The sequence below is a fragment of the Aptenodytes patagonicus genome, chromosome 23 (genome assembly GCF_965638725.1).
Source record: "Aptenodytes patagonicus chromosome 23, bAptPat1.pri.cur, whole genome shotgun sequence".
Classification (NCBI taxonomy): domain Eukaryota; kingdom Metazoa; phylum Chordata; class Aves; order Sphenisciformes; family Spheniscidae; genus Aptenodytes; species Aptenodytes patagonicus.
The window spans coordinates 1,252,177-1,279,604 of NC_134971.1; the positions used below are offsets into that span (position 1 = coordinate 1,252,177).

General features: G+C 54.4%; 2 protein-coding genes across 4 annotated transcripts in view; both read left to right on the top strand.

Annotated features, from left to right (window-relative positions):
* The first annotated feature begins 700 nt into the window (after window positions 1–700).
* CEP164 (centrosomal protein 164) overlaps window positions 701–27,428 on the top strand; it is a 41,209-nt gene continuing 14,481 nt past the window's right edge. Inside the window, exons 1-14 of one of the 3 annotated variants that reach the window (XM_076358354.1) lie at window positions 701–745; window positions 2,888–2,981; window positions 3,885–3,996; window positions 4,175–4,388; window positions 9,592–9,750; window positions 10,647–10,775; window positions 11,168–11,245; window positions 13,964–14,074; window positions 16,482–16,925; window positions 18,444–18,527; window positions 19,906–19,989; window positions 23,338–23,423; window positions 25,039–25,188; window positions 27,198–27,416. In XM_076358354.1, coding sequence (XP_076214469.1) covers window positions 2,900–2,981; window positions 3,885–3,996; window positions 4,175–4,388; window positions 9,592–9,750; window positions 10,647–10,775; window positions 11,168–11,245; window positions 13,964–14,074; window positions 16,482–16,925; window positions 18,444–18,527; window positions 19,906–19,989; window positions 23,338–23,423; window positions 25,039–25,188; window positions 27,198–27,416 — 1,952 coding nt within the window. In that variant the 5' untranslated portion in view covers window positions 701–745; window positions 2,888–2,899. The remainder of the gene's footprint in view (window positions 746–2,887; window positions 2,982–3,884; window positions 3,997–4,174; window positions 4,389–9,591; window positions 9,751–10,646; window positions 10,776–11,167; window positions 11,246–13,963; window positions 14,075–16,481; window positions 16,926–18,443; window positions 18,528–19,905; window positions 19,990–23,337; window positions 23,424–25,038; window positions 25,189–27,197; window positions 27,417–27,428) is intronic. The other 2 variants (XM_076358355.1, XM_076358356.1) reach the window with 2 other exon arrangements.
* On the top strand, window positions 5,232–6,860 carry LOC143170379 (uncharacterized). Its single transcript, XM_076358623.1, has one exon. The coding sequence runs from the start codon at window positions 5,232–5,234 to the stop codon at window positions 6,858–6,860; it is 1,629 nt and encodes a 542-aa protein (XP_076214738.1).

Sequence of the window (27,428 nt, forward strand, 5' to 3'; positions counted from 1 at the left end):
CTCCCCGCCCCGGAAAGCCCTCCTCCCCGCGGGCGGGCGGGGGACGGCGCCTAGCGGGCCCGCAGCGCCCCGCGCCTCGGCCGGGCGGCCGCGCCGGGGCGGGCAGGCGGCGCGGCGGGGCCGAGCGGGGCGGCGGGCATGGCGGCGCGGCGCTCCCCGCCCCGGAAAGCCCGCCCGCCCCCCGCCCGCCGGCGGAAGCGCTTTGCGGCCGCGGCCCGGCCCGGCCCGGCCCGGCCCGCCGCGGCTCCCCCCCACCCCGGCCCGGCCCGGCCCGGCCCGCCGCGGCTCCCCCCCACCCCGGCCCGGCCCGGCCCGGCGGCGGGGGCCCGGCGAGGCCGGGGCGTCGGGCCGGGCCGGGCCGGGCCGCGGGCCTAGCCTACGCGTCGCCATGGCAACGCGCGGCGGGACCCGCCCCGCCCGGACTACAGCCCCCGGCAGGCGTCGCCGCGACGCCTACGTCACGCGGCCCGGCCCTCCCGCCGGCCAATCCGACGCCGGGCGGGCCCCCGCCGCCCAATGCTAGCTAGCCGGGGGCGGGCCGGCCTGTTGCCGGGGGAGCCGCAACCCGGAAGCAGTTGGCGGCGCGCGCGGCCCCGGGCAACCCGCGAGCGTCCGGGGGAAGCGGCGAGCGGGCGGCGGTTCCCCCCGCGGCCCCGGCCCGGCGAGCGCCCCCGGTGAGCGGGGCGAGGGCCGGGGCCCCGGAGCGGAGGGCGCCCGGGCACGGCACGGCACGGCACGGCGCGGGGTGAGCATGCGGGGCTGGCGGGGGGCGCTGCGGAGACCGGCGGTGCGGAGATCGGCGCCGCGGAGGAGATCGGCGCCGCGGAGACCCGCTCCGCGCCGTCCCGCCCTCCCTCCTCCCTCCGCCCGGGGCTGCTGGAGCCGGCGGGAGGTGCCGCAGCGCAGCCGGGAGTCTTAAAGCAGCCTGAGCCTCTTGTCGTGCCTGCGCAGTCAGAAAATGGGTGGAAAAAGCGGGGTTTTTTTCTTAAATTGTGCGTCCTGTTAATGAAAGCCCTTTCTCCTCCTCGCAAGCCTTGCTTCTCGCGCGGCTTCGGGCTGGCGCCCCTCCCGCCGGAGCCCCCCCTGACGGCTGTGCCCGCGCGGAGAAGCAGCACCTCCAAGAGAAGGGCCCGGTGCCCGGTTCCCCTCCCGGCCCTAAGGCCAGGGGCGAGGGAAGGGGGTGAAACGGCGCCGTGACGGAGGAAGACAAGAACAGAAGGCCTCGAGCGAGTCGCCCGCATCCGAACGTTTCAGCCGGGTGCCTTTGGTGGGGGCAGCGGCGGCGGGGGCTGCGGTGCTGTTTCCGCTCGGCGTGTCCCGAGAAGATCTCTGCCTGGAAACCGCCAGGATCAACTGCTGCTTCTGAGCCTGGCTTTACATAAGAGTTTAAAGGCGGAGCGGGCTGAGGGCAGGGGAAGGTGAAGAGGGCAGCGAAGGCTCGATTGCAGGCAGCGGCGCGTGGATCCCGGCGGCCATCGTTGGTGTATTAATGCTGCTCGGACCGCTCCTACCGCTGCTTGGGCACCTGGCAGGCACCTCATGAGGAAAGCACGGGCCCGCTTTATGCGTTGAGCGTTTTGGGGGGGGGGTCGGGTATCTGACCTTGCCGTCCCACTGGGTGTTTGAGCAGCGGGACCGGAAGGGACAGTCCCGTCCTCGCTCCTGCCGTGGGTTCCCAGCCTCCCCTGCGCGGGCGCTGGCGTTTGTGCAGCTGCGGGGAGCCTGCCCAGCCCCCTGACCTGGCTCCCCACACGGCTGTGTGAGGCTAATGCTGGCCAAACGCGGCCGTGCAGGGCCACGGCCGGGGGTGTTTGGGCTGGGGAAATCGACTGACGGCTGCCTAAACCTGTGGTGAACGGGTCGTAAGGACCCAGCTGCGGCAGGACTAAGTCACTGCCTGCGCTCTTGGAGTTAAATAGCGAAGCAATCCTCCAGAGGTGGGACGCGTTAAATTAGGATCCTTCTATAGCTTCCGAAATGTCCCCCGGGAAGGCGAGGGAGGCCGGGGCAAGCTGGGTGTGGTGAGAAGCTGCCTTGTCCCCGGGCAGTGCTGACGCAGCCCAGAGACTGCTCTCAAAAGGCTGTGCTGTGCTCCGGGGAAACTGTTTTTTCTCTCGCGTGCTTTTTTCCCTTTCTCATTTCAGCTTATTTTTTGCCTGTTTAAAAAGTCCCCGAAGCAAGTGCTCATCTCTTCTGTGGAAGCTTGAAAGCCTGGGGGGGGGGGGGTTGATTATAACTTCCGTGCCACTTCAGCTCTGCTCCCTGTTTCCACAGCCCCTATGAAGTGTGTGTGGAGGGTCTTTGGTTTGGTGTTGCTGTGTGCAGTGAAAGAGCACCGTAAGCAGAGCGGGGAGCTCTGCCCTGTCGGTGTTTTCCTTCCTTCGGGGTGGCTCGGGCTGCGGGTGTTGTGACCGGGGCAACTTCTTCCCCCTTGGCCTCGGGGCAGGTGTCGGGCTGTAAAGTGGAGAGCTCCCGGCCGTGCCCTGCGTGGTGGGCTCGATCTCCTCCTTACCAAATGAGTAAATCGTAAAGCAAAACGAAGTCCCGGCTGCCTCTGCCTTTTGTAGGGGAGGTGGGGGAACGTGCTTGTAAATAATGCAGTATTTCTTCCCCTCCCTTTGTGCTGGTAATTCACTTTGAGCTGCAGCTCGCTGCTCGGCGCTTCTAGCTGTGTCCTCCTGCCTTTACCAGAATCCATCAGTTCTGGCTGCCTTTGGTCTTTGCCCTTCCCGTCTGCACCCAGGCTTGGCAGCCCCAACGCACCTCGTTGCCCTCCACAGCCCCGGTGCCGAGTTTCCCGTGGGGCTCTGCCGCGTGATGAGGAAGTTTTGTTCCTATCTGAGCGTGTTTGATCATTGATTTTGTCTTGCTTCCCTCATGCCACCAGGTGCAGGGAGCCATGGCAGGAGCTATGGTGCGCATTGGTGACCAGCTCATCCTGGAAGAAAATTACGATGAGACGTACATTCCCAGCGAGCAAGGTAACCGATTGTCGTGGTTTAACCCCAGCTGGCAACTGAGCGCCACACAGCCGCTCGCTCACCCTCCCCTCTCCCGCACCGGTGAGAGAATCGGGGGGGGGGGGGAAGTAAAACCCGTGGGTTGAGATAAAGACAGTTTAGTGGGACAGCAAAGGAAGAGAAAATACTAATAACAATAATGATAATATACAAAGCAAGTGATGCACGACGCAATTGCTCGCCACTCGCCGACCGATGCCCAGCCAGTCCCCGAGCAGCGGTCGCCGCCCCCCAGTTGATATACTGAGCATGTCGTCGTATGGTATGGAATAGCCCTTCGGCCGGTTTGGGTGGGCTGTCCTGGCGGTGCCCCCTCCCGGCTTCTCGCTGGCGGGGCGTGAGAAGCCGAAAAGTCCTTGACTTAGTGTAAGCACTGCTTAGCAACAACTAAAACATCAGTCTGTTAGCAACGTTGTTCTCACCCTAAATCCAGAACACAGCGCTGTACCAGCTGCTAGGAAGACAATTAACTCTATCCCAGCCGAAACCAGGACACCGATGCCCGTCCTCCCAGGAGCTGCGATAAGGGATTCAAGCGTGCGAGTCGCTTCTAGGTGTATTAAGAAAACAGGAATTGGGGAGAGCATGGGCGGAGAAAGTAGAATAAATGGGATTTCGTAGGAGGCAGAGCTGAAAAACTAGCTTTTTGGCTGCAAAGATAAATGCCATGTTTCGGTCTGTCTCCCTGCTTCACCGGCCTGCTGGGACGTGCTCGCTGACACGGGGCCGTGTTAGCAGCTTTGAGCAGCTTCGTTTCGGGGTCAGGATTTCCCAGCGTGCCCGTTGCTTTAGCCGAGGAGGGCGGCTTTGTTGTGCAGTGCCTGGTGTAGACCGTCTCCACAGGTTCCTCTTCTGTTTTTCTAGAAATCCAGGATTTTGCACGGGAGATCGGGATTGACCCTGAGAAGGAGCCAGAGCTGATATGGCTGGCCAGGGAAGGCATCGTGGCCCCGTTACCGCCCGAGTGGAAGCCCTGGTGAGAGCTCTGTCAGCAGCTGTCCTGTTAGATTCCTGCCCGTCCCCTGCTGTCTGCTGCCCACGTAGGTGGCGGAGCAGGGTACCGGCTGGCGGGGAGGGGGTAACGCCACAACAGATGTGCTTCCTGCGGGTGGGGAAACACCGTTTTCCCTTTTCATCCTGTTGTTGCCTTGCAGCCAGGACATCACTGGTGATATCTACTACTTCAACTTTGCTAACGGCCAGTCCACGTGGGACCACCCCTGTGATGATCACTACAGAGAGCTTGTCGTTCAGGAGCGAGAGAAGCTGCTGGCGCGTGGCGGCTTGAAAAAAAAAGATAAGAAGAAGAAGAAAGAAAAGAAAGAGAAGAAAGACAAGAAGGAGAAGCAGTCACTGAAGCGACCCACCGTAAGTAGGCTCTGCTGCTTGCAGCGCTTCTGGGAGGAGCAAGAGGGCTGGGCGGAGGACGAGCGAGCGGCCGTGAGTTAGAGGGTGATCCTGTGCTGTTGCCGCTTTGGGATCGGAACAGCGATCCCCTGCCAAGGGATCCCGTCCAGCAGGGTTGCGAGTCTGATGAAAATCCGACAAGGGCGGGGTCACAAAACCCACAAAAGTTGGGAAGTTTTGGTCTAGGAGGAGAGACCTGGAGTGGGGGTGCCACAGCCCTGCGATGCCATTGCTGAGAAGGATACGGCACCAGCCGAGGGGGCTGGTGCTATTCTTAGCAGCAGATATTTGGAGTGCTGGAAAGATTTCCTTCCTTGGAGAGGACAACAAATGGTGTTTATGCGGTGTCCGTGCATGTGTCGCTGTGATACACATGCAGTGAACACGGGTTTAGATGTGTGAGGTCAGTCTGCTTTGCTGTTGGTATCTGCAAGCGTAACCAAATTCCCTTTATATCCCAAGTGATAGCAAATCATCCCTACCTTCCATTTGGCAGTGATGGGATAAATCTTCCGGGGGAAAGATGGTGCCTTGTGTTGTCGCTCGAGGCATAGACCTCTTCGACTCGGAAAGCCTCAAGCCTTCAATTTGAGCGTTTTCTTTTTATATGTATACGTGTAACTTCAAGTGCTCAAAAACTTACGCACCTATTTATATATAAATTGTGTACTAAATAAGTATATATCTCTACTTTAGATAGGTAAGGGTGTATATAGCAATGTGTGATATGTCTTAGTTATTTGCTAATGTTTATCTGCTTAGGGAATGCAGCCAGGGATTCTTCCTTCAACATCCTTTTGTCAAATGCCCTCCGCCGTTCTGCCCCCCGGGCGGGAGAGTCCTGAGTCAGATCCAGATAGCCAGGTTAGAGAGGAAGGCTGCCTAGACGAAGGCAAAAGGCGACCGTCAGACGTAAGTGACTCGGGGAGGCGATTTGCGGGCACACGGCCAAACAAACTGCATCCCCTGCTCGTTTCAAAGTTCAGCAGACCGTGCCAGACCTCACCTGATGCGGAGAACATGATAGAAAAAGGCTCCTCTTTTAGCAGCTTTGACGTAGACACCCCCCAGGACCAAGATACACCTTTAAAAATGCGAGAAAAGCTTTGTCTTGACTCCTCTGACTCACAGTCTGTCGATTTAGAGGTTAGGCCACCGGTGCAACCTTTGTGTGTGTCAAGGAAGTCCTATTCACAAGACTTTAAGAAAGTCAAAACTCTAATAGAGGCCCTTGAAGACAAAATCCTACTCTCTGAGGATGAAGAGCTAAAAGAAAAGTGGAAGATGAAGGACGAGATGGGTGAGCGTGTCCATAAGCCCTGTCATCACTTCTCAGTCAGAGAGAAATCTACAGGACTGGAACGGGATGTGGAAAGAAGTCCAGGCATGTGGCAAGCCAGAGGGAAAGAGAGCTTTTACCGCGGGAACGATGAAATGACTCTTTTTGATGCCAGTCCCACAGATGACTGGGGTTTGCAGGAGGCAGCTGATGTTCCATATGCTCAGGAAGAGCTGAGATCCTACAGCAAGGCATCCGAGCGTAGAAGTAAGAGAAAAGTTCGAGATGAGGCTTTGGGTCAAGCCATCAGTCTATACAAGAGCAATGAGACCATCAGCAGACCTGAGAGAAAGGGTTTGAAGCAGATGGAAGTAGGAGCAGATATAGAAGTAGGCAGTAGCAATGACACGCTAGAGAGCCGCTCCGCAGACCCTCAAGAGATCACAGATGTACTACCCTGCTTCCAAGGGGTAGCTGCAAAGAGAGGAATCGATGTGGATCTTCATTCTGCAGTGGATCCTACATCAGAACATGTTTGTTCGTCTGCTGAAGATGGCTGGAGAAACGACGAAGAAAGTGGTTTGATATCAGAGTACGATAGCAGCGATTCAGCCAGTTCTCATAACGATAATGCACCCCAGCTACTGGGAGTGAGCCGTCGCTTCTCTCCACGCCACGAGGCTGGGAGACAGAAGGATGTGCACGCCGTTGCAGAAGAGCCTCTACCGCCTCATCCCCTCCTGGGGTCATCCCTGGCTCAGACACTAAGTCCTGCCCGGCAGTCAGAGAGGGAGTGTAGCTCCGAGGGTAGGAAACTGTGCCACAGGCTGCAGGACTGTGAGAAAGGCCTCAGCCCAGAACCTGAACGCCTTAGTCCGATGGTGGATTCTTGTGGGGAATGCGCTGCCCAGAAGCCTAATGGTGCTGGAGCACAGAGAGAAGCGGAGAGAGGGAACGGAAGGACGGGTCAAGCTCCTGGAGTGCGGGGAGAGAAAGTCGCAGCAGACTTGCGGGTTGAGTGCCAGGGGAGCAACAGCCTCCGTCCGCACACGAAAGCGGAGATGACCCAAACCGGAGGAACTGCGGGGAGGTACAGCAAAGTAGAGGTTGGTGAAGGAGCAGGCGGGAAGGAGGTAGGACTCAGTCCTTTGTGAGGGCCCTTCCATTGTAAATGTTTCTGGAGAGCTGAGAGTGTGAAATCTTGCTTCTAAGCTCATTTTCAGGAGAAAACGGGCAAAAGCATCCTGTTGGAGGTCACATAAGCAGATGTGGCATTAGTTTTAGTGGTTTTCCTAAAGCTCAGGAGGTGGCTTGAAAAAGCCTTTGTTTGTGGCCTTCCTTGCACAGCAAACGCTGCACAACTGGCACCTTGTTTGAGTTTTGCAAGGACACGAAGCGCCTGCTGAACTGAAAAACGGGTGATGGGCAGTAAATCAAGTGGGACGGCAACATCAAATGCAAAATCATCTTTAATTTTGGCCCTAAGACTCTTTGTCGTAAGCATACTATAGTCTTTTCCCTGGAGATCCCACAATCTAAATTGAGGGGGAATAGCTTATTCAGCTGTTTTTAGCTTAATTTTGCTTGCTGAATCTCGAGTCCCAGAGTGATTGAGTTGGTTAAGGTGATATAAGAAACCATAAGTGGCAGTCAGCTCTCCTGCGTCCACGGCCAGTACCTTGAGAAATGGACTCTCTTCCTTCTTAAATGAAAGAAAAAGGGGAAAAAGTTTAAATTAGCTTTCTCAAACAAGAGGAGGAGTATTCCCAGTGGTTACAGGCCATTGTTTTGCAGGTGGGTGCAGTACCGACTTGTCTGAGCGCAGTTTAGTCCTTGGGCCGCTGCCGTTGTGGTCTTAGGACGCGAAGATGGTCGGAGGGCTGGAGCACCTCTCCTACCAAGACAGGCTGAGAGAGTTGGGGTTGTTCAGCCTGGAGAAGAGAAGGCTCCGGGGAGACCTTCTAGCAGCCTTCCAGGACCTGAAGGCACCCTACAAGAAAGCTGGAGAGGGACTTTTTACGAGGGCCTGTAGCGACAGGACCAGGGGTAATGGCTTTAAACTGAAAGAGGGAAGATTTAGATGAGATACAAGGAAGAAATTCTTCACTGGGAGGGCGGTGAGGCACCGGGACAGGTTGCCCAGAGAAGTCGTGGATGCCCCCTCCCTGGAAGCGTTGAAGGCCAAGTTGGGCAGACGAGGCTCTGAGCAACCCGGTCTAGTGGAAGATGTCCCTGCCCACGGCAGGGGGGTTGGAAGTAGATGATCTTTAAGGTCCCTTCCAACCCAAACCATTCTACGGTTCTATGAAGATGGCTTACAGGTGTGATGGGGCCCATCTATAAAAGTAATTTTCTCCTTCTTCCTCTGTGAATAGCTGGAGTGTTTTGCTCTGTTTTGCCCAAACTTTTTCCCTCCGTTGCCTATAGCAGGATCCTGCCCTTCACTGGGAAGAATGTTCCGGGTTGGTTTGTCTTTGTCCATAAGTAATCGCCTCAATTTAGTAAGAACTTACCAAATCTCCCGTTCTGAAGAAAAAAATGAACTGAAAGGTCACTGTGTGTAATGTTAACGAATTGCTTTGCTCTGCTGCTGCTGGTACCCGGCTGCGGCTCCACCAAATCGCTCGCTCAGGCTTCTAATTACCAGCGTGTGGTAGCGCTCAGCTAGCTGCTAAGAACTATGGCTATAAATATCAGATAAACTGCAGATTATCCTGAAAGTTTTAATTAGCCCGATGGAAGTGAGTTTATCTTTGCCGAAGGACAGCTGACATCCTCTGCTGCACACAGGTAGTTACCGGCCATCTGTAGGAAAGAATTAGTTAAGCCCAGACTGTGTGATTTATCCTGTTACCATCGCTGCGGCAATGACTTGGTGGAAGAAGGATCAGCGTATATTCATCTCCCTCTCCCCATCCCTCAGCGTGCGAGTGAGTTAACTCTGTTTTCAGCCTGTGATCTTGTATGGCCGCGGAGTAGAGGAGCCGTGACTTCCGAATACGCACACGCTCTGCTGAAGCGACAGCGCTTGGCTGTACTGGCGTGCTACAAAGGAAACCCTGGCATACGTCTGCTTCTAGTTTAACCTGTGCAGCGTATCACAGGGTGAGACGACTTGGGTGGGGGATTCCACGAGGTCAAGCAGAACGGTCACGTTTCTGGGTGAAGGGAACGTGAGATGTCAAGCGTGCATTGCTCAGAGGCGAGGACGTTGGCTGGCTCCCAGGGCTCTTGCTGTGCTTTGAAAGGGGGAGGTCTATTCAGGAGCTTCTTAGGGACGTGCTGCAGCAGAGCTGCTTTCCGCTGCCCCTACCTTTTCCACTGGTGGGGGGCGAGGAAGCAGCCTGGATTTCGGTCTAAAGAGAGATGGTAATTGCAGCTTGTGGAGAGTAGGAGGCTTCTTGCCGTCAGAGCGGTTTCTACTTCACTCGTTTCACGCTGCGCGGAGTAGCGGGGCAAACGGAGGCGAAGCTGCCCGGTTTGCCTCGGGTGTGTGATGTTGGGTAGGAGCCTCTCCTAGAGGGTGCTGTGTGGGGGTACGTGCAGATGTGTGAGCTAGCGTGGCTCCTGTTGTTCTCTCGCTCCGGTTTTGGAGTAACGCCCGTTGATTTTTCCGAATCGCCTCACTGCTGTAAAGTAAGCCACCATATTCGGATGGGTCTTTGGAAGACAAAATGTGTGAGTGAATCAAACCGCTGTTCCTTACACGTCTCACGTGCTGGCGATTGCTGGGTGTGGGGTCTCGCAAGCAGTTTTGCAGCGGTGGTGGGCTCAGTATCGGCAGGCAGCGTTCGCACGGGGGAGCGCGGTCTCCCTTTCTGAAACAAGGAGCGTAAGCTGTGCCCCCGTGCTCTCCCGTCAGTGAGTCCCTTCTGCACGCTCCAGCCCTCAGGCACCCTGCTAGCACCCGTCCAGGCGCCCCTGGGGAACCTCGCCCCGCTGCGTGGCCTTGCGGCGTCTCCGGCCGGCATCCTTCGCAGGTCGCTGCACTCAGACGTGGGGAGCTCGGTGGACTCCAGCCTCGCGGCCAAAGGAGGAGCGCAGGTAAGGCTCCGTCTTCCCGGGGAACAGGCCCTGGACAGCGCGCCCTGCAAGAGGTCACGGGCGTGGTGGTACTTAGGAGCTTAAATGACAGTATTTGTGATCTCTTGTCAGTGGTTAAAAAACCACTTCCCTACTCTGTCTTTCACCGTATTTCTTTTCTTTTGCTATTTCTAGGGAGCCCAGCGCTAAATTTGCGGCGAGCTTTCTTCTGCTAGGTTTAGCAGCTTTAAAGAAAGAATTGTTTCAATTACTGTTGGGGGGAAAAAAGTCTGGGTTTGAACTAAATGAACTAAAAGCTCATTTTAGTAAAACTTTTGATTTGTGTCCAAATGTAATCTAATAAATAATATTTTCACTCAACTATTTGCTGAGAGTAAAAAAAAAAAAAAAGAACAATTTTCTGGATGAACGCAAGACTTACAATCATGTCGAATGATTGTTTATAGAATGTGACCTTTGGGTCAACAAAACAAACGTGTTAAGTGGTAACAAATTGATCTTTTAAAGGAAAACAAAACAATATATGTGCAAAACATACAAATCAACACCTTCACTGAAGGCTTTCTTCTTGCTGAGTTAAGTCTTGTCACTGGTGTTTTCAAACACTGTGGTTTATTACGGTCTTCACTGAATCAGTGTTTTGAGGCGCAGGCAGGTTTTGCGGATGTGCTTCTATAGGAGAGGAGCCTCCTCGGTGTAAGGGAAAGCGTGGCCTCATAAAGAACGCATCGTCTCCCAGCGGGACGTGGCTCTCGCAGACCAAGGGTAGCAGCATAGTCCTGAGCACCTTCTCGGAACTCAGCGGCTTCCCTGCTGCTGGCCGGTGTCTCGGTGGGCTTGCATCTCCCCTTTCTCTTCGGCTGTCCTCTCACTTCCCTTTCTTTTTGACTTCACAGCCTGCAGAGACCTGTAAGCCCCCCAGCCAGACCAAGAAGTTGCTGGGCTTGGTCTGCGAAGAGAAGAGTTCCTTGAACACAGCGGCCCTAGGTGAAGGGAGAAACGAAGAGGAAGAAAGCGGGAGTGAGGTAGTTCGTGCGCCTTGGCTCTTAACGCGTGTCAGTAACCGTAGTGCGTGAAGCCTCAAGGCATGGAAAACCGTGATGCTCCCCTGGTAATGGCTGATTGACCGTGGCGGTTTCATTTGACTCTGGGCCTTACTTTGTGCTGCACTTCCTCTGTTTGGTGTTTGGTCACCAAAGAGTATCTAATCCTGTTTTCTCCTTGTACTCCCTGTAAATCGACGTCTGCCACCACGTATTTCCGAAATGAATTGGCTGTAGGCTCGTTGCCTTGGCATATCGCTATGGCTCTGCTGCCTTATTTCACTGATCAGGAACCCCCCGTTCCTCCTGTGCGGCCTGTGGGACTGCAGAGGTCAGAACTCAACGCTGGCCATCTCCTTTTTCAATACCTTTAGAGTCTCCGTGGGGCAGCACGACTGTTGAAAAACCTGCACGTGGATGTCAGCGCCCTGGGAGGCAGCTTTGACTCTGAGGTAAGAATGCGGGTGATGCGAGACGGGCAGGAGAGACTGCCCGGGCAGGAGAGGAGCTGCGGCACTGCCCAGCCAGCGCCTGGGCTGGGGAGGGAGAGCGCAGGAGAGGTGCCCGAGGGACGAGGTTCGTGTGTCACTTACGAGCAGGAACAGCCCGGAGCAGGGCTGGGAGGAGTGTGAGGGGAGTGTATGAGAAGCCAGCTGCAGTCTGCGGGGGACAGCAGCGTGGGTGTCGAAGGCAGGTTCGTGCTTGAAGGAGAATGCCTGCGGTTTGGTAGATGGGATTTGAGGAGACAGCATCTTTGCACAGCGTGGAGCTTTGTTTCTTTCTGAATGAAGAAAGAGAGAAACTTAGAGCCATATAGGTGCGATGGGCAAGCTGGAAGTCGGCTCTTCCAAGGAACAGCCGAAAGGAGAGGGTCTCAGATCCGAGAGGTGCCGCGGCGCTTGCTGTGGGAGGAAGAGGAACGGTTTGCTTCCTCATCGCTTTTTTTTTTTTTAGTGCGTGTGGAAAGAAGGCTCATTCTCAGCTGCAGCTGCGATGGTGGCACTGGGGAGAGGAGGGGGGAACGTACTCTGGAAACGCCATTCTTGCGCTGTCACTCAGTTCCACAAGAATCTTAGAAGCTTCCATGTGGACCGTGCGTGGCCACATTTCTGTGGCAACCTAAAACCTGTTTTCTTTTTTCTTGCGCTGCTGATAAATGCCGTGGCTCAGACACAGAGCGTCAGCAGCGAGTTCAGTACACGCGTGGCCTTGTGCAGACGTTTTGCTCTCCCTGCGGGTGTGGGCGCTCTGCCCGCGCTTTCTTAGCAGCGATCAGGCTTAAGATGACAAGGGCACAATGGGAAGTGCGTTGCAAGCGGCTCTGGTGATTCGGCCCGACTGTTTGCGCTGACATTAATCCTTTCTCACCGCTTTGAAAACTCTGTTCCAGTATCTGAAAGGCAAATTAACGTCTTTAAAAGCGTTTCACAGTATTTCCCTTATCCTTTTCACAGCATACGAAAATTAAGCTGTAAAGTCCTTTGCTGGAGAACCCATTCGCGGTGCTGGGCAGAAACTGCAAAGGCTTACGCTAAAGTAGATGTGAAAAAGAAAGGCCCGACTCCGCCATCTCCAAAGAGCGAGCAGCCTGGCGGGGCCCAGTTCGTCACTGAAATGTTAACGTGTCCAGGAACAAAGAGCTGTCTTGGCATTTCAGTGCTGCGGCAAGGCTTCAGGAATCTGTGATGAAACGGCAATTGCCGCCCAGCAGCCGGGCTCTGTTAACCCAGATGGGCGATATCTTAGTCCTGATAAGATATTAGTGCCCCACTGGAAAATATAATTCACTTGTAGCTCCATGAGATGGCAGTAGAAAAGCGCTCCTGTGAGCGAGCCTCAGCCTGCAGCCCAAGCCGTTCTCCAGCCTCCTTACAAAAGGGCGAGGAGGAAAGGATTCGTACAGCAGGCCCCTAGAGGGGGGAAATCTAAGCAGCAATGGGGTGAAGTGGTGAAAAAAACTGGCTTCGTGTAGCCTGTGGATCAGGGTTGAGCACCTGTATTCAAAGAAAATAAGCACGTGGTTTTAGTGACTTGGTGAGACGCGAGGCTGTTGGGTGAGAGCGGAGGCTGCATCGAAGATGGCACGAGCGTCTGGGAGAGGGAGGGAGGAGAGATGGAAAGAAATGCTACCCCCCCTCAGTGGGCTTTTCTGGGGTAAGTTAACTGGGGAAAAGGCGCTGGAAACGAAACCCGGGTCAGATGCTGGAGAGCATCTGAGGAGCGAGGTTTATGTGTAGTAGTTAGAATGTACTCTTGGAAAGAGGGCCCCTTCCAGGCACCTTGGTTGGCTTGGCTGCTCGTGGGGTTAGCTCTCACCTGAACCCCGCTTTCTTGCCTTCTGAGTTCCTGTGCTGGAGCGGTCGCTGCAGACGTGTGAGACTCTGCTCTAAAATACAAAAGGGCTTTGGGGTACCGCCGGAAGGGGCAAGAGGAGGAAAAGCTATGGAAGCATCTCTGGGGAGATGCCTGGGGAGAGGGTCCCATGGCAGCAGAAGTGATCCCCTGACGCAGTGCTTGCAGCTTGGGAGGTTTAGTACTCTGCCTTCTGTACAGGCCGATCTCTGGGTAAACACTGGGAGTCAAGGGGGTCCTTTGTGTGGTGGGAAATTGCCGTGCAAGGCTTCTTTACCAGATGGAGATGTGTGAAAGGGAGCTGTCTCTGTAAATAAACATTGCGCAATACAGCGTGTGCGTTACTGCAGAGATGTATGTCGGAAGCAGTGCTGCTGGTTCCCAGGAAACAAAGACATCCATAAAATACCAGCGCGGGGATGGCTAGCGACAGGGGAGGAAAGGCTGCTGTGTTCATAGCCTTGCTCTCTCCCGTGCTGGGGGAGCGTGGCTGAGAACTGCCGTAGTGAGCCACGGCCGGTGGGGAGTCCTGAGCTGGGAAGAGTCTGGTAGAACAGCGAGTTCGCCGAGCTGGCCAGCAGGAAAAGCGGCAGCGGTACGGCATGCAGAGCATGAACGGTTCGATGTTCGGGAGCCTGGGCCTGTGAGCTCCTGAGCGCGGGTTGGAAAGCTGCACAGCTGGAGAGCTTTCCAAAGCTCCAGGGGTGCGTGCAGTGGGTGATACGCAGGGCGGTGACCTGTCGCAGGCGGGTGACCCTACCAGCTTGGAAAGGTGGTGTGAGGACTTTTGCTAGTGGATGTGTTCCCCCACCCACCAGGAGGACAGCAAAGCAGAGGAGGAAAACCGCGGCAGCCGGTTAGCTGATGTCGCTGAAGCTGATCTCCAGCACCGAAGGAGTCCTGCGGAGGAAGCTGGCAGCCTGAGAGAGGTGATGAGTGGCTCTGACGTCACCGTCCTGCTTGCATGATGCCGCTGAAGCTTTGCATGCAGTAGGCAGCTTCTGGTGTTGTGGTGCGGATCTGATAGTTGCTTGGTTTGTTTCTTTTACTGGTTAAAGTATTACGTGCACGGAGAGAGGCGTAAACTCAAAAACCACGGGCAAATGCTACCCAGATGAGGTCTGGCAAGCCTAACCCTCTCTCTGTACTGCTGCGCCTGAGAACAGCCCAAAATCAGTGAGCAAGGGGGGAGCACATCACCTTGCAAAGGCCTTCTGTATGCAGCATGAGATTTCTTTTTCCTCTTTTCTTCCCTTTTAAAGGTAGAAAGAACGTGAATTTTTTTTGTTGCGCTATCTCACTTTCAACCTGTTAAAGCCCGAAGAGGGGACATAGTCATCCCGTTTCCTGGAATGAGTAGGATTCCGTTTCGGTGGCTGCTGCTCATACTGACTGCTCGTCTCCGGGTCAGATGCCTTTCCAAAACCTGGTCCCATTGGTATCGATGTGCTTTTCTCCAGACTTAGGCTGATCACTGGAAGTAATGATTTGACAGGCAGCAATTTCACATCAGTTAGTGTCACTCAGCTGCAGGTAAAACGTGTTACAGCTTGTGAAAAGGTCAGGTAAAGCCAGTTATAACCTGACTGACTTGTCCTAGCTCCGAAATCCGTAGAAAACCCATCGTCCGTTTTTGCACGAGGAAAACCTCCCTCCTCCTCCACCTGTGTGTCTGACTGGCATAGTTCCCTTTTCTGGAGAGTTGCATTTGTGGGCGTTAAGGTGTAATGTTAACAAAAGTTTTGTCTGTATCTGTCCTTAAAATAGGATTCCACCAGCTAAAGAAATTATTCTGGGATATTCTAGTGACGGAGGTAAACTGGCCTGGAGAAAAATCTTTTTGCGTGCACCGTGTTACTGGATACATTGGTATATTCTGTAGCGGGGTCTGTGCCCCTCGAAGGGGAAATACCCGTGTACCACTTTGAAGCGTAAGAATCCTGATTGGTGTCATTTGGCATACCTGTTCTTGGGCACGGTCAGATGTCCTGCGGAGAGGTCCTCAGGAAAACTCTAAAACGAGCCCGTCCAAAAGGGAGCACAGCTAGCGACCGGTCTTTCCAGACGCCCTCATCCCCAGATAAAAGGAAGCGTAAGGAGGACTCCTCCGCTGGAGGAACACTAAAGAAGTGCCTCTCGCACGCACTTTTCGGGGGTGCTGGAATAAAGATGTTATCAAGGCCTTTGCAGAGCCTCGTGTGGCTGGCTAGTGATTCAGTGGCGTGTTTGTGAACCTCTGCTAACCAGGCACCGAAGTGGAAAGGGGCCATAAGCTTTCATTTATTACTCGGCGGATGGCAGGTGAGGCTCTGAAAGGCAGTTTTTTTTGGAAAGTACCCAGCGATTTGGTTTCTCTGTCCTCCTCTCTAGCCTGATGGATGGCGCTCTCAGCCCTGAGAAGGTCTCTCAGACAAATGACGTGCTAGGAGACGTTCCTTCCGTTTGCCGCAGCTCCGGGTTGAAAGCTGACAGCGTTCCAGTTGCACTTTGATAAAAATGCGTCGTTAAAATATGCGGTCTGTGTATGGTACACGCTGTACACAGGATGCAGCTAATGTTTGACAAGATACCACAGCATTAATAAAACAGCGAGAAAGTAGGACGTGCTAGCAGTTTTGTTTGCATACTGATGAGGGAACCTTCTCCTGCTTCCTCCTGGCTATCGCGCTTTTTATTGTGAGCTTTGTGGGCCTCCCCACTGCTGGGAGAGGCAGTCGAACCTTTGGGTGACTAAGTTTTAATTGGGGATTGCTTTTTCCCAAGGCCGGCGGGTTCTGCCATTTCTCAGTCTAGTGTGTTAGCTAGTCACGGTCTGGCTCTGAGCTCAGAGCGGAGGCTTAAATCAGTGCCTGCCCTCAGGTTTGTCCCGCCGGAAGGTGGGAGGATTGCATCCTGCCTGCTCTTCTCTGGTTATAATTTCAGGCAGAAGTTAAATGTCCAGTAGTAGTCTTTTGCAAATTCCCATCCCTCACTGAACAGGTTCAATGCAGAAGCATAAATGGGCATAGTGCAGAGCACGCAGGGTGCTCCCAGGGGTCGACGGTTCCTGCAGCAGCCGCTGCTGACTCTTGTCCGCTGAGACCCTGTGAGTTAAAAAGCAACAGATTGAAAAACCAAAAGTCTGAGCCCAGGAAATGAGTGTGTGTTGTCTTAATGAAGTTCCCTGTCTTTGAAAGGGACCGTATGAAAAGAAACCAGACTGGTCTCGAAGTCACCCAAAGCTTTGCGATTTTGCTTCCTGCTGTAGGAGAACCCGTGCTATTTCTGACCCCCGCATCCTCCCGGAGAGGAGGTAAAGAATGTTGTAGCTCTAATTGTGTTTGACTTGCTGCCTAGAAGGAGTCTTTAAAATCAAGACACGCTGAAGAAGGGCGAGAGTCTTCCTTGGATTCTGACGCTGCGTGCCCTCCGACTCCAGTTCCAGTCCTTCCCGGAGATGCTGACAGTAGCCTGTCTGGCCAGAACAAGGAGGAGTCCGATGGGAAACTCGCTGGGAATGAACTACTGGGCAAGGGAGATGCTGAGGTGGAAGGTGACGTCTCCGCAGCTGATGAGCTGCCACGGTCTCCGGGGGAGAGGAGCGCAGCAGGGACAGAGGTGCCCGGCGGTCCTGGGCAACCTCGAGTTGCGTCTCCAGCTGCTGAAGCTGCTGAGGCAGATCAGCTGGCGAGCCTGGCTGCCACTGTCGACACCGTGTCTGTTGATGAAAAGATAGTGAACGAAATGAGGGAAGAAGCGGCAGCTGATCTGAAAACAGACAGCAGGCTGGATGCTGGCAAAGTAAGAGACCTGCCTGCATGGGTTGGGTTTGGTGCGGAAGCTGCTGTGGCTGTTCCCGTTGCTTTGTAAGGCCCTGATTCAGGAAAGCTCTTCGAGCACTTACTCGTTTTCTGTTAAGTCGGCGTAAGCGCTTTCCTAGTCAGCAGGGTGTTCCTGGGGGGGCACAAGTGCTCTGAACTCCCAGATCGGCATCTTTTTTGGTACGGAGCTAGGAACTCATTCTTGTATGCATACGCAAAGGGCTGTCCAAAGCAACCGAGAGGCAAACACCCTGAACCGTGACGCGTGTTTCGAGTCTTGGAGGAGAAATGAGTCTCAGCTTTCAGTGCTGCCATCTGTACTAAGCAAGCAGGTTTCGTAATGAAGCTCACACCAAGCCCAGCTGTCCGTGCTGCTTTGTTTCTCTCCTTCTGTTGTTTCTCTCAGCTTACGCAGAGATGGGGCAAAAGTGTAAAGTGAGCTGCCAGCTGCGATATTCGCAGCTCTGCGGAAGGGTGTGACAGGGAGGCGCGAGGTCGGAGTGGGGAAGGACGGCACCTCGGGGCTGGCTCCAGAGCCGTAGCTCGAGTCCGTCGAGCATAGTACCTTCCAGTCTGCCCGCTGCTTTTCTAGCGCGCTCTGGGAGGAGAGCCGGCAAGCAGCTGACCGCACTCAGCTGACCCAGGGTATTTGACTGTGCAGTCTCTGGCGGGAGAAGAACCACTCAGTGTCACAAGGTGCAGATGGGTTAATGGCCTGGCCCCTGCAGCTGGGGTGCCAGACAGCCGCACGCTATCCACTCTTACTCAGTGTCTTCCAGAAACGTTAGCAATATGAGATCCGAAAAACTCTCCCTTTCCAATCTAGCTTCCTTCCTGCTGATCCTGATTTTTCTAGTTCCGTTGATGTGTCACGACTTTAAGAAACGAGGAGCTATAAAACTGAGCCTGGAAAACATGCTCTGTCCTGAAGAGCTTAAAGGTGAAAGCTTTGCTTTTACGAACACTCACCTGCATGCTTGCTTGATGCATCTGGGTAGTTCTGCTGAAGTCGGCAGGGCTACATGGGTGTTCACGTTGAACGGTTACGTATTGTTTCACGATGGCTGGGAACACAGGAGTCCTCGCTGCGGTTGGGCATGGCGAGGTGTACTTTAAAGTCCTTTCAAGACCATGGTACTGTTCCGTGCGGCCTTGCCCATTTGGGGAGTTCTCGGAGCTGCAGAGATCCTCGCAGAAGGAGCAGAGGACAGTAAGCAAGCGCCCTTTATCAGGGATATTTGAAGAGCACTTCTCTGCCCTCCCCAGTCCCATCTCCTGCCCTCCTTCCCCAGTCCTTTACCTCTGTGAAGTGGTGTTTTGTGCTTGTCTTGTGGGTCACACCCTTAGTGTCTTTCCTGTGACATTCAATCACCTTTGCTTCCCTACGTTAGAGAGGCCAGACTTGTCTTCCCAGTATCAGTTGTCGTCTTGTTGGAAATGCCTAGGTGAAGCTGCAGGGGTAAGGCACGTACAGGCTGTAATGCATATCTCCTCTCAGCTTTCGAAGGCATCCGAGACCAGCGACTGCGCGGAGGACTTGCAAGTTTCTAACCGCTCGGACCGTGAGCTGATTCAGCCTATGGTGAGTCACTAAAAGCTCCTCGTCCCTTGGGTGCGGGCTTCCTCTTCCTCTGGGAACGTGCAGCCAGTTAACGCTATGCCCACCTCTTGCAGTCTGACTGCCCGGCTCCTTAACGGCTGAGCAATGACCTTACAGCCGTGGCACAGGCCAGCAACGTCATCCTGCGCTTAGCAGGTTCTGTCTGTGGGTGAGGTAATATCCCTGGAAAAGTAGGTCACTTAGAGCTGGGACTGTACTCGGATAATTGCAAAAAGGAAAAATAATAAGCAATGTAAAAATTATGCTTTAAGGGGCTCAGCAGCTTTTTCTAAGGGGAGTCTGTATGGCCGGGAGACCTGGCTCCTGAAGGTCCCAGAGGGAGAGCGCGCAGGAGGGTAGCCCGGAGATGGCGGGGGGAGATGCCCGTCAGCATCTCTTCAGCTCCACGGGAAAATGCCATTGCCATCTGCCAGTGGGAGCAGGGGCAGCATGGCCAGCAAATGGCTGAGAATATCGTTATTTATCGGTGTTAGTACCAGCCTGCGTGTTGGCAAGTGGCTGCTGCCTCAGACAATACCTTTTGTGGTGCTCGCTTGTGGGCATGTGTGCGCACAGACACACGCGCTCCGCGTGCGCAGCCAAGTGCGAGGACCCCCAGAGACTCTGCCAGGAGGGAGAATTATCTCGGAGAATGAATAGCTTGTGAGCGACTCGCAGGAGCTGACTTTTAGGAAGAATCTCGGCAAGTCTGCAGCAGTATCAGAAACGAGAGCAGTAGAGGCTGGGGAAGATCTGCTGCTTGCTTTGGACGTACCATGTGTCACCCCTGCCTGCTGTGGTCAGTGGCATGGAAGCATGCTCTGTAGCGTGACAGAGCTTACCGCCCCGCGGTCCCATGATGTCCTCCCTCTGTGGCATTGCAGTCCCCTGGCCTCACGGGGAGAGATTCCTCGGGGACCGTCAGTGAAGGGAGCCTCTGCGCTGCGCGTTCCCAGCGGCCGAGCCCGTAGGGAATCCTGATTTACTGAGAGCCCCCGTCTGCCGTCGTCCCAGCAGGCAGGTCTGCGTAAACCACCTTGCCTGCCTGTGCCTCTGCACCTTGGGAAAGACAGAAAACCCACCTCGCTGCTGGTCAAGCCACTAACAGAGCCATCTGCCTGTCTGCAGCACAGATACGACCTATGCTTGGACGCGGGCCTGAGTCTTTGTGTAGCCATCTCCTATGTCCTGTAAACCTTTCTAACTGTTCAAATATCTAGTGCTACAAAAGGCTTGCTGTCAGTGGGATGGTGAGTGTGGATTCCAAGCTGTGTTAGGATTTTGCTCTAATCTGTCAGGATCTCTGGTAAAACCTGCACGTGCTCATCAGACACTGATCCTTTCCTGCTTTCTTCTTTAGGACTTGGGTTTCCAGAGTCGGCTTTCTGAGCAGGTCCTGGACGCGGGGGTTCTGTCTCCTGTTCTGGACGGCCCCACGTGCAAGGTAGGTGCTGTATCTGTGATCGGGGACCGGCCTGTGAATAGGCAGGGTAAAATGCTGTACTGTGGCGCGCTAATCGCGGGATGATGGTATTGGCATAAAGGCTCTGCAGAGGCAAACAGAAGTGACGTGTTAAGTGCCCTGCCTATGGCAGGGCAGGGATTAGAGCAGCACTACGAATGCGTTGTTGTTTTCTGCAGAGGTGAGGTGCAGGTAGCTACACAAAGAACATACTCTTTGAGTAGAGGTGGCTTCTGAGGGGTGCGTGCGTGCGGGCTCACACGTGTGCTTTCCCTGCCCCAATACAGGTGTAGATAAATGGCTTTCCTGGGGGACGGTGGCAAGCAGAGTCTGTTTTACTTTTTTCTTTTGTGAGTATATTTGTCCTTTTCTTTCTCTTAAGCAGATGGAAAGGATTTGTGTAACAGAACACGATAGCGTAAATGGGAGGAAAAGGAGGTTAACTCCCTCTGATGGATTTTGGTATAGGGAAGCTTATTTTTAAGCATTCGGTCGTCTTGCCTGCTTGCATGTAGGGGGTAAAATAGGCTCCTTGCAGCGGGTCTGTGGCCTATGAGGGAGCGTACGTAAGCATGCCCACGTCTGCGCTTCCTGCATCGTGTTAGCCCGGGATGCAGCTGTGATCGGGCGGTTCTGACTGAAGAAGATTGCTGTGCGTCTTGAGGTTTTATCCTTGTCTTCTCAGCACGTTACCCAGTTGGCTTCCTCAGCCCCACGTTCCTATTTAGCCCTCGCAGGTACCCCTCTCCCGCACCACCTCGGCTCATCAGCGTGTTGGCTGGAAGAGCGTGCCGCACAGCGAGGCGGAGGGTCAGGCTCCAGCTGGGGTTACTCAGCCTTGCTCTGATTGTAAGTGAGTTGATCGGCTGCGCTGGAGGAGACCTTGAGTGGAAAACTCACCACCTGTCCAGCAGAGAGGAGCAATCCAGTCTGTAAGGTTGCGTCTGGAGAATACACCTGTCCTCTTGTGCCTAATAATGAGCATAATCAGATGCGAAGGGAAAACAAAACACACGCCTGCCGCGTTCTCCCCCTCTCCCTCTTGCTGCAGCACAATCACCGTGCATACAAATGTCTTGTTGGAGCAGCCACGTTTTGAGTTTATTACAGCCCTGTCTTGAGGAGAAGTGGCTTTGAAATGGTGCTCCCTGCAGAACTGCAGCTGCTCTTCTGTGTCAGCAGACAGAGGCCAGTCTGAAATGAGACTCTGGCTTGTAGGAATGGCTTTACCTCCACGTAGTGAGCTTGCCTCGCTTTGGATATATTGGCAAAATTTTCTGTTTTTTTAAAAAAAAAAAAAAAAGAGCCCACCTCTGTCAGCTACGTGAGCACAGTATTGGAGGGTTTTGGTTAGCGTCTTTTGGCAGGCGCCGTGGTAGCCTGCAGAGGCCGCGTGGGCTGCCTCCTGCTAGACCCGGCTTCTCTGCTGGCAGTGGGGAGGCTGCTCCCTTCACCCTTCACTTAACAGGCGTTTAAAGTGCTGGCATCCTGCTTTGCTGGCACTGCTGCTGCGCTGAGGGTGACGGCGGCGAGGAGCTGGAAGCAGGCATGCGATCTAAGCTGATGCGTGCTGGAGATGGTGGAGATCCTCCTGCCGAGGTTCCTTGGGAACTGTGCTGCGTGGAGGGAGGAGACGGCCCATTACCTGGCGTCCTGCTTCCCTGCGGCCACAAGACTGGCTTCGTGTTGTGAGCGTGTGAGGTTTCCTCTGTGGGATGCAGCCTGGCGTTTAAGCAGGACAGAACGCGAAGCTGCTTGCAGTGCTGGGACTGCCGAGGATGCTGAGGCAACAGGAGGGGCAAGGCTCTACGGTAATTTCACAGACGAGGCTTAAAACCAGCCCTTGTTCCCTGCAGGCAGGCGCTGTCTTCGCCTTCTCGGATGTGTCCAGAGATTCCTGCAGCCCGTGATTTCTGGGGCGGGACTGCCCTCCTGGGAAGGCGTGTTGGGCCGGAGTGCAGCACTGGGCCCAGGCGTGGGCTCGGCAGCACTACCCTGTGACTGGTTATCCCTGTTCCCAGGAAGACCTCGTTCTCCGTTTGTCTGGCTTCTTCCCTTTCACAGGCAGCGGTGACAGAGCCCGTTTTGAGCCAGGAAGCACTCGCCGAGCTCCTCGGTTCTCGGGGATTGAAGTCATTATTTACGCTGGGGCAGGAGGGAGGCTGGGAGGGGGAGCTGCCTGGGAGAGCTCTGACCAGGCTGATGTGATGGCGGGTGACAGCACTTGCAGGGAATCCTTCTGCCGTTTGCTCCACTGAACATTTGCATAAATTACTGCTGTTTTAATTCTGTGTTATTTTGGCCCTGCTCCACAGTACGCTCCCGCATGGCAAGGGCTGAGCTCACCCGCCGTTTCTGTGGCCCCCAAGAGTTTATGAGTGGGCTACTCCTCTGGGGAGCAGAAACCTCAGCTGGGAGGATCAGCCCTTTCTCATGCAGGGCTGACAGCTTGAAGAGGGAAGCTCTTCCCCTCCCCAGGTGAACTGCGCAGTGCATGTTTGCGTGTGCCTGCTGCAGGGACAGAGGTGCCTGGTAGCTGGCAGGTGGGAGAAGGAGCAGCTGACTATTCCGCATTCAAGTATTTGCTGTTCGTATTTCAAGTATTTACTATGTCATAAATAAGCCAACTGAAGTTGCTCAGAGTGTGTTACCAAGGGGGCTGGCTTCCTTAGCAGCACCCAAACTGACGTGTTCTGGAGTGAGCAGCCAGAAATCCCTGGGTAGGCGCGACTGCGGGTATGCTGCTCATCACGATCCGCCTGAGAAGCAGGATGCGAGGCAGGACTGAGTCCTGTTGCGATTCCGGTGACAGCCAATGTGTCTGTCCATTTGCTTTGTGGCCACAGCACACTATTTCACTTTCGTGCGCGTGACATTTCTGTTTGTTTTAGGAGATGTTTTTTTGCCCTCCGCTTTTCAGGGAGTTTAGTGTCGCTTGGATATCCAAGACGATCTTCAGGAAAAAAAAAACCCAACCTGTGTCCGGAGTGCTGAGCGCGGGCAGGGAGTTCATCTTCTGTACTGAAAAAGCAAACCCCAGCCCATAACCTAGCACAACCTGGAGAGCTGAGCTCCCAGGCCTCTCAGTTGCGCCGCCGGAACCGTTCCTGCAAGGCGTTCCTGTGATGTTTTGAGACCCTTGCTTACCTGCCGGAGAGGAGGCTGGCACATTCGGCTGGGCGTTCTGGGGCAGCCTGTGGGTGCTGTTTGTCCAGCGCTGATGTGCTGGACCAGGGCGGTGCTGCCCTTCGGCAGAACCACTGCAAGGTCCTGAGAGGCTTTGATGGTGAAGGAGCCAGCAAACTCCACACTGTTTGCTTTTACCTGCAGGCCCAGGAGCTGGGAGAAGAGGAAAAAGACCAAAGCAAAGCCAGTATAGAGGAAGAGCAAAGCAAAAGAACAAAAGCTGCTGAGAGGTATGGTACAAACAGTCAGAGCAACAAAGGAGGTGTAGAGAGCTCTAGCTCCGGATGACTTTCCTGTCTCGTCCGCCCCTGCTCTGCTCTGGCCACTGTAACCTGTACAGGCGTCCCCTGTAGAACACCCTGAGATGCTTCTCACAGGGTCTTTCCCACTAAACCTCTCGCTTCTCCTGCCGCCTCCTTAGTACTGTCTCAGCAGATTCCGGCTTTGTTTCAGCTTCTGGCTGGGTAGGCAGCAAAACCGCCTGCCTCTCATTTCCTCGTGACTGCCCCAGATGTGGAGCTGGCTTCTGTTTCCCTTACAGCTGTCTGACTTTTCTCTAAGGCTCCGAAAGTCGTGCTCTTGCCAAGATGGTCTGAACCTGTTAACATTGTGTGTTGCGCCCTGTGGCGTTTAACCACGGAAGACTTAGCCACTGGCCCTTGCCCGACGGCAGAGCTTTCTGGTTCTGAGGCAGCTCCCGGTCTCGGTCAGCGCTGGTCCTGCTGGGCTGCCAGCCCTTCACCGGGCAGAGCCTGTAGCTGAAGGCTCCCAGGGCCGGCCTGGTGCCTGTTACTGGTGGCGGGAGGGTCCAGCTGCAGTGTGAAGGGTTCTCTTCCACTTCCTCCCATAGAGGTGGCCTGGAGCAAGTCACTGGTTGACCAGGTGTAAGCGTTAAGCCGTTTTATATCCTGGTACGTGGACAGCTCACTCGAGTGCACCAGCTGTGCCCAAGAGCAGTGCTGGTTTCCAGACCCTTAGTTACTGCGGGGACTAGACTGTCGAGGGGAGCTATTTTCAGCCTGTTCGTGGCAACTTGTTTAAAACAGTTGCCACGCTGTGCTGAGCAGTGAGCTCCGTGCTCTCTCGAGCCCGTCCCCCCCCTCTTTGAGAGCTGCAGCACGTGGCATTTATAGATGAATCGTGTCAAAACTCTTAGCCTCCGCACAGAGTTACATATACTCTGGGGCACTGGGAACCAAGAAGCTGTTGCCTGTGCCAGGAAAAGTTGTGAACAGAAGCAGCTGCGGTCCATCTTAATGACTGGCTGCACGCACTTGGCATTTGCAGCCTTGTTCTTGGAGGAGCTGGTCACGTGAAGGTCCCCAAAAACGTGTTCTGCCCGCGGGAGTTGTCCCCTTATCACTTGGTACCTGCTTCCCAGCTGTGCATACTCCCCTTCTCTCTGCCTGTAAAGCTAGCTCGTGCTTGCCTTGTCTCTCTTCTCTGTACTTCCAAGATGAAGTAGGGCTGTAGATGTAAACATGCCTGCCAACATTTCCATCTGTAATTGGGACAACAGTGAGAGTATTGCTGATAGGGCTGACTTATCTTGGGGAAATTCTCCAAGGACTTGGAAAGGGAGGGGGAATAGTCCAGGGAAAGGATTCGGCATTTTGAGACTGACACCCATCAAATCCTCAGCCGCCTGTTAGCCTGGCAGGGCTTGAGGTGGTGGGAACGGTTTGGAGCTTTGCTGTGCCTTTGGTCCCGTTGGCAGGCATGGCTTGGTGCCCATCTACGTCAGCTGCCCGTCCCGTCTTCCCTCTTGTCTTGTCCGCCTGCAGCAGCCACTAGCATCTGATCTGTGCTAATCTGGTCTTCCGTTACCTTTTTTGTGCCGCAAAGCGAGAGGGATCAAAGTGCTTGTGAAACATCAGAAGAGCAGTGTTTTGCTTTAGAAAATCCCAATCGGGAGGAGGCCCTGGCCCAGGAGCCGGAGGAGGGATCGCTGGATAGCCTAATCAATCCGGAGGAGCTTGCTGCCCCGCAGAAAGCGTAAGGGCTTCGGTTAAGTCCCCGGTGTTGTAAGCATAACAGCTTTTGTCCTTCTGTTCCCCTTTGTGGTGTTTGAAGCTAGCGTGTGAAGTCGGCGCACGAGGAGATGCGGTTTGGTGGGCACAGCGGAGCTCGAACATCTCCGTATGCAAATCCAAGCAGCTGTTTCACTGGCGAGAGTGCCAAGTGAACAGTCTGTACCGGGGAGGGTGAGAACAGCAGCTCAGCCCTTGGGGTCTGTGGCACAGGACTCCGTGGTACGGAGAAAGAGCTGTTTGCGTTGTACTTGGAAAAGCCTCCTTCTTACCAGTGTCGCTAACAAGGCTGTAAGCGTTCGCCCTCCTTTGATAAACGCTTTTGCACAGACTCCCGAGTTCGCTTGCTGAGTGGTGCTGAGACTGGGGGGGGCGGGGGGCAACAAAACCCCCACGGATCACCCCGCTCTTACTGGGAACATTGGTTGCTTTGAGATAATAAGGTCAGGGCGCAGGATGGTAGAGCTCAGGTTCCCCGCAAAAGCCAGCGGTCTGTTGCTGTGCTAAAGCGATGGTCTCTGCAGATACGTACCTGCAGTTCCACTGCGATAGAAGATCTCGGTCGAAGCGATTGTGCTGACTTTGCTTTCTGTGTCAAACGACAGAGCGGCAGATGCGACTGGAGAAAATAGGCAGCGCGTCTTTCAGGACAAAGTGGTGGAGGAGCAGTCTTTGATGTGGAGACCAGCACAGTATCTCCCTTTTTCTATTAGGAATTGTGTTGAGTTGCGCAAGTGTGTGTGTGTGTGTGTTGGCTGGATCTCTTTTTAAGCAAGAACTGGGGCAAAAGGAAGAACGTGATAAAAAGGTGGAAGTGGCTGAATCGCTTTGCAGAGCAGCCTGATGAATGAGACCTTCTGTAGGCATCTCTGCAGTTGGCCCAGAGCATGATGTAGCATTACGGGGGAGCACTAGTGAAGCGGGATCTTTCCAGAACCCAACTGCTCTTTCCTCTGTCTTGTTCTTTTTGCTAATGGCTGCATAAGTGACCTTCTCTCTTTTGAGTCAAGGCTATATTACTGGGGCTGTTATTTCCCTGATTCCTGGCAAAACAGAAGTCCCTCCGCCTTACGCCAGCAGTCTCGGAGCACGATGGAACCTTGCTGCTCCAGCTTTCACTAGCAAAGAATAAAAATTTTTTTCCTAGGCTAATCTTCACTTTCCCCTCCTTCCCCTTCAGCCTCTCTCAGACCTTTTAATTTTGCTGCTCTCTGTCTGAAAAAAACTTAATTAGAAACAGATTGGTTTTGAATTTTTGGAGCGCTTGGGGCTTTCTGTTGCCTAGAGCTGGCAAGCTCCCAGCACACTTTAGATTGCAGTTGCGGAAAGATACCTGGTCCATCAGAAGCGCGCTGCCAATCCCCGGGCTGAAAGCAGGTACTGATTGCATCTGCTTTTGTGCCTGGCAGCCCTAGCCAGGGTTTCCTAGCTACTAGATCCTTCGTGAAGTGAGACCGTGTTGCCCTCGCAAGGTGAGCCCCGGTGGGCCAAAATACCAGTTATTCAGGACCTGAGTGCTGCTAGGGCTGGGTTGACTAATTTATCAGGCAGAGTTTCTCTGGGAGTCAACGAGAGGGCCCGCCAGCGGTGCGTGGGGGCATCCCCAAGCTGCTACCTGAGACAACGTGCCACTCAAAACCTCGAGCGTGTGCTGCGTCTCCCCCAGCAGCCTCGTAAAGAGCGCTTTCCTGTAGCAAGCCTGTCTTCTGCCTCCGTGCCCCCCACCCGCCTACGCTGCTGTTCCTCGCCTCCCGTGAGCTAAACGGCAAGGGCTCCGCAGCAGCCTGCAAGCGGCTGCGGTCGAGCGGGGGTTCTGCATCTCCTTTCCCTTTGTCAACAGTGCAGCTTTCTAGAGTAGGTGGCTCTGAGGCTTTGGGTTTGGACTTGATACTGTTTGGGGGGATGTCGCTGTTCCTTTCGCGTTACTCGGTTTTCTGTCACCCTTTTGCCAAAGGAGCGCTCTCTTTTTGGTAGGCAACCTGAGAAGGAGATCAAGCACGAGCAGTCCTTGAACCAGCCTAGCGAAGAATCCCTGGAGGGAGTAGCCAAGGAGCTGGAGCTGGAGCTCGAGCAAGAGAAAATGCATTTATTGCAAGCGAAGAAGGAGAAAGTTCAGCAATTCCAGGAGGAGATGAGGCAGCAGGAGGAGGAGGAAGCTCAGAAGCTTCATCAGCAAAAAGAAAAATCCCTCAGGTACTTTCCTCT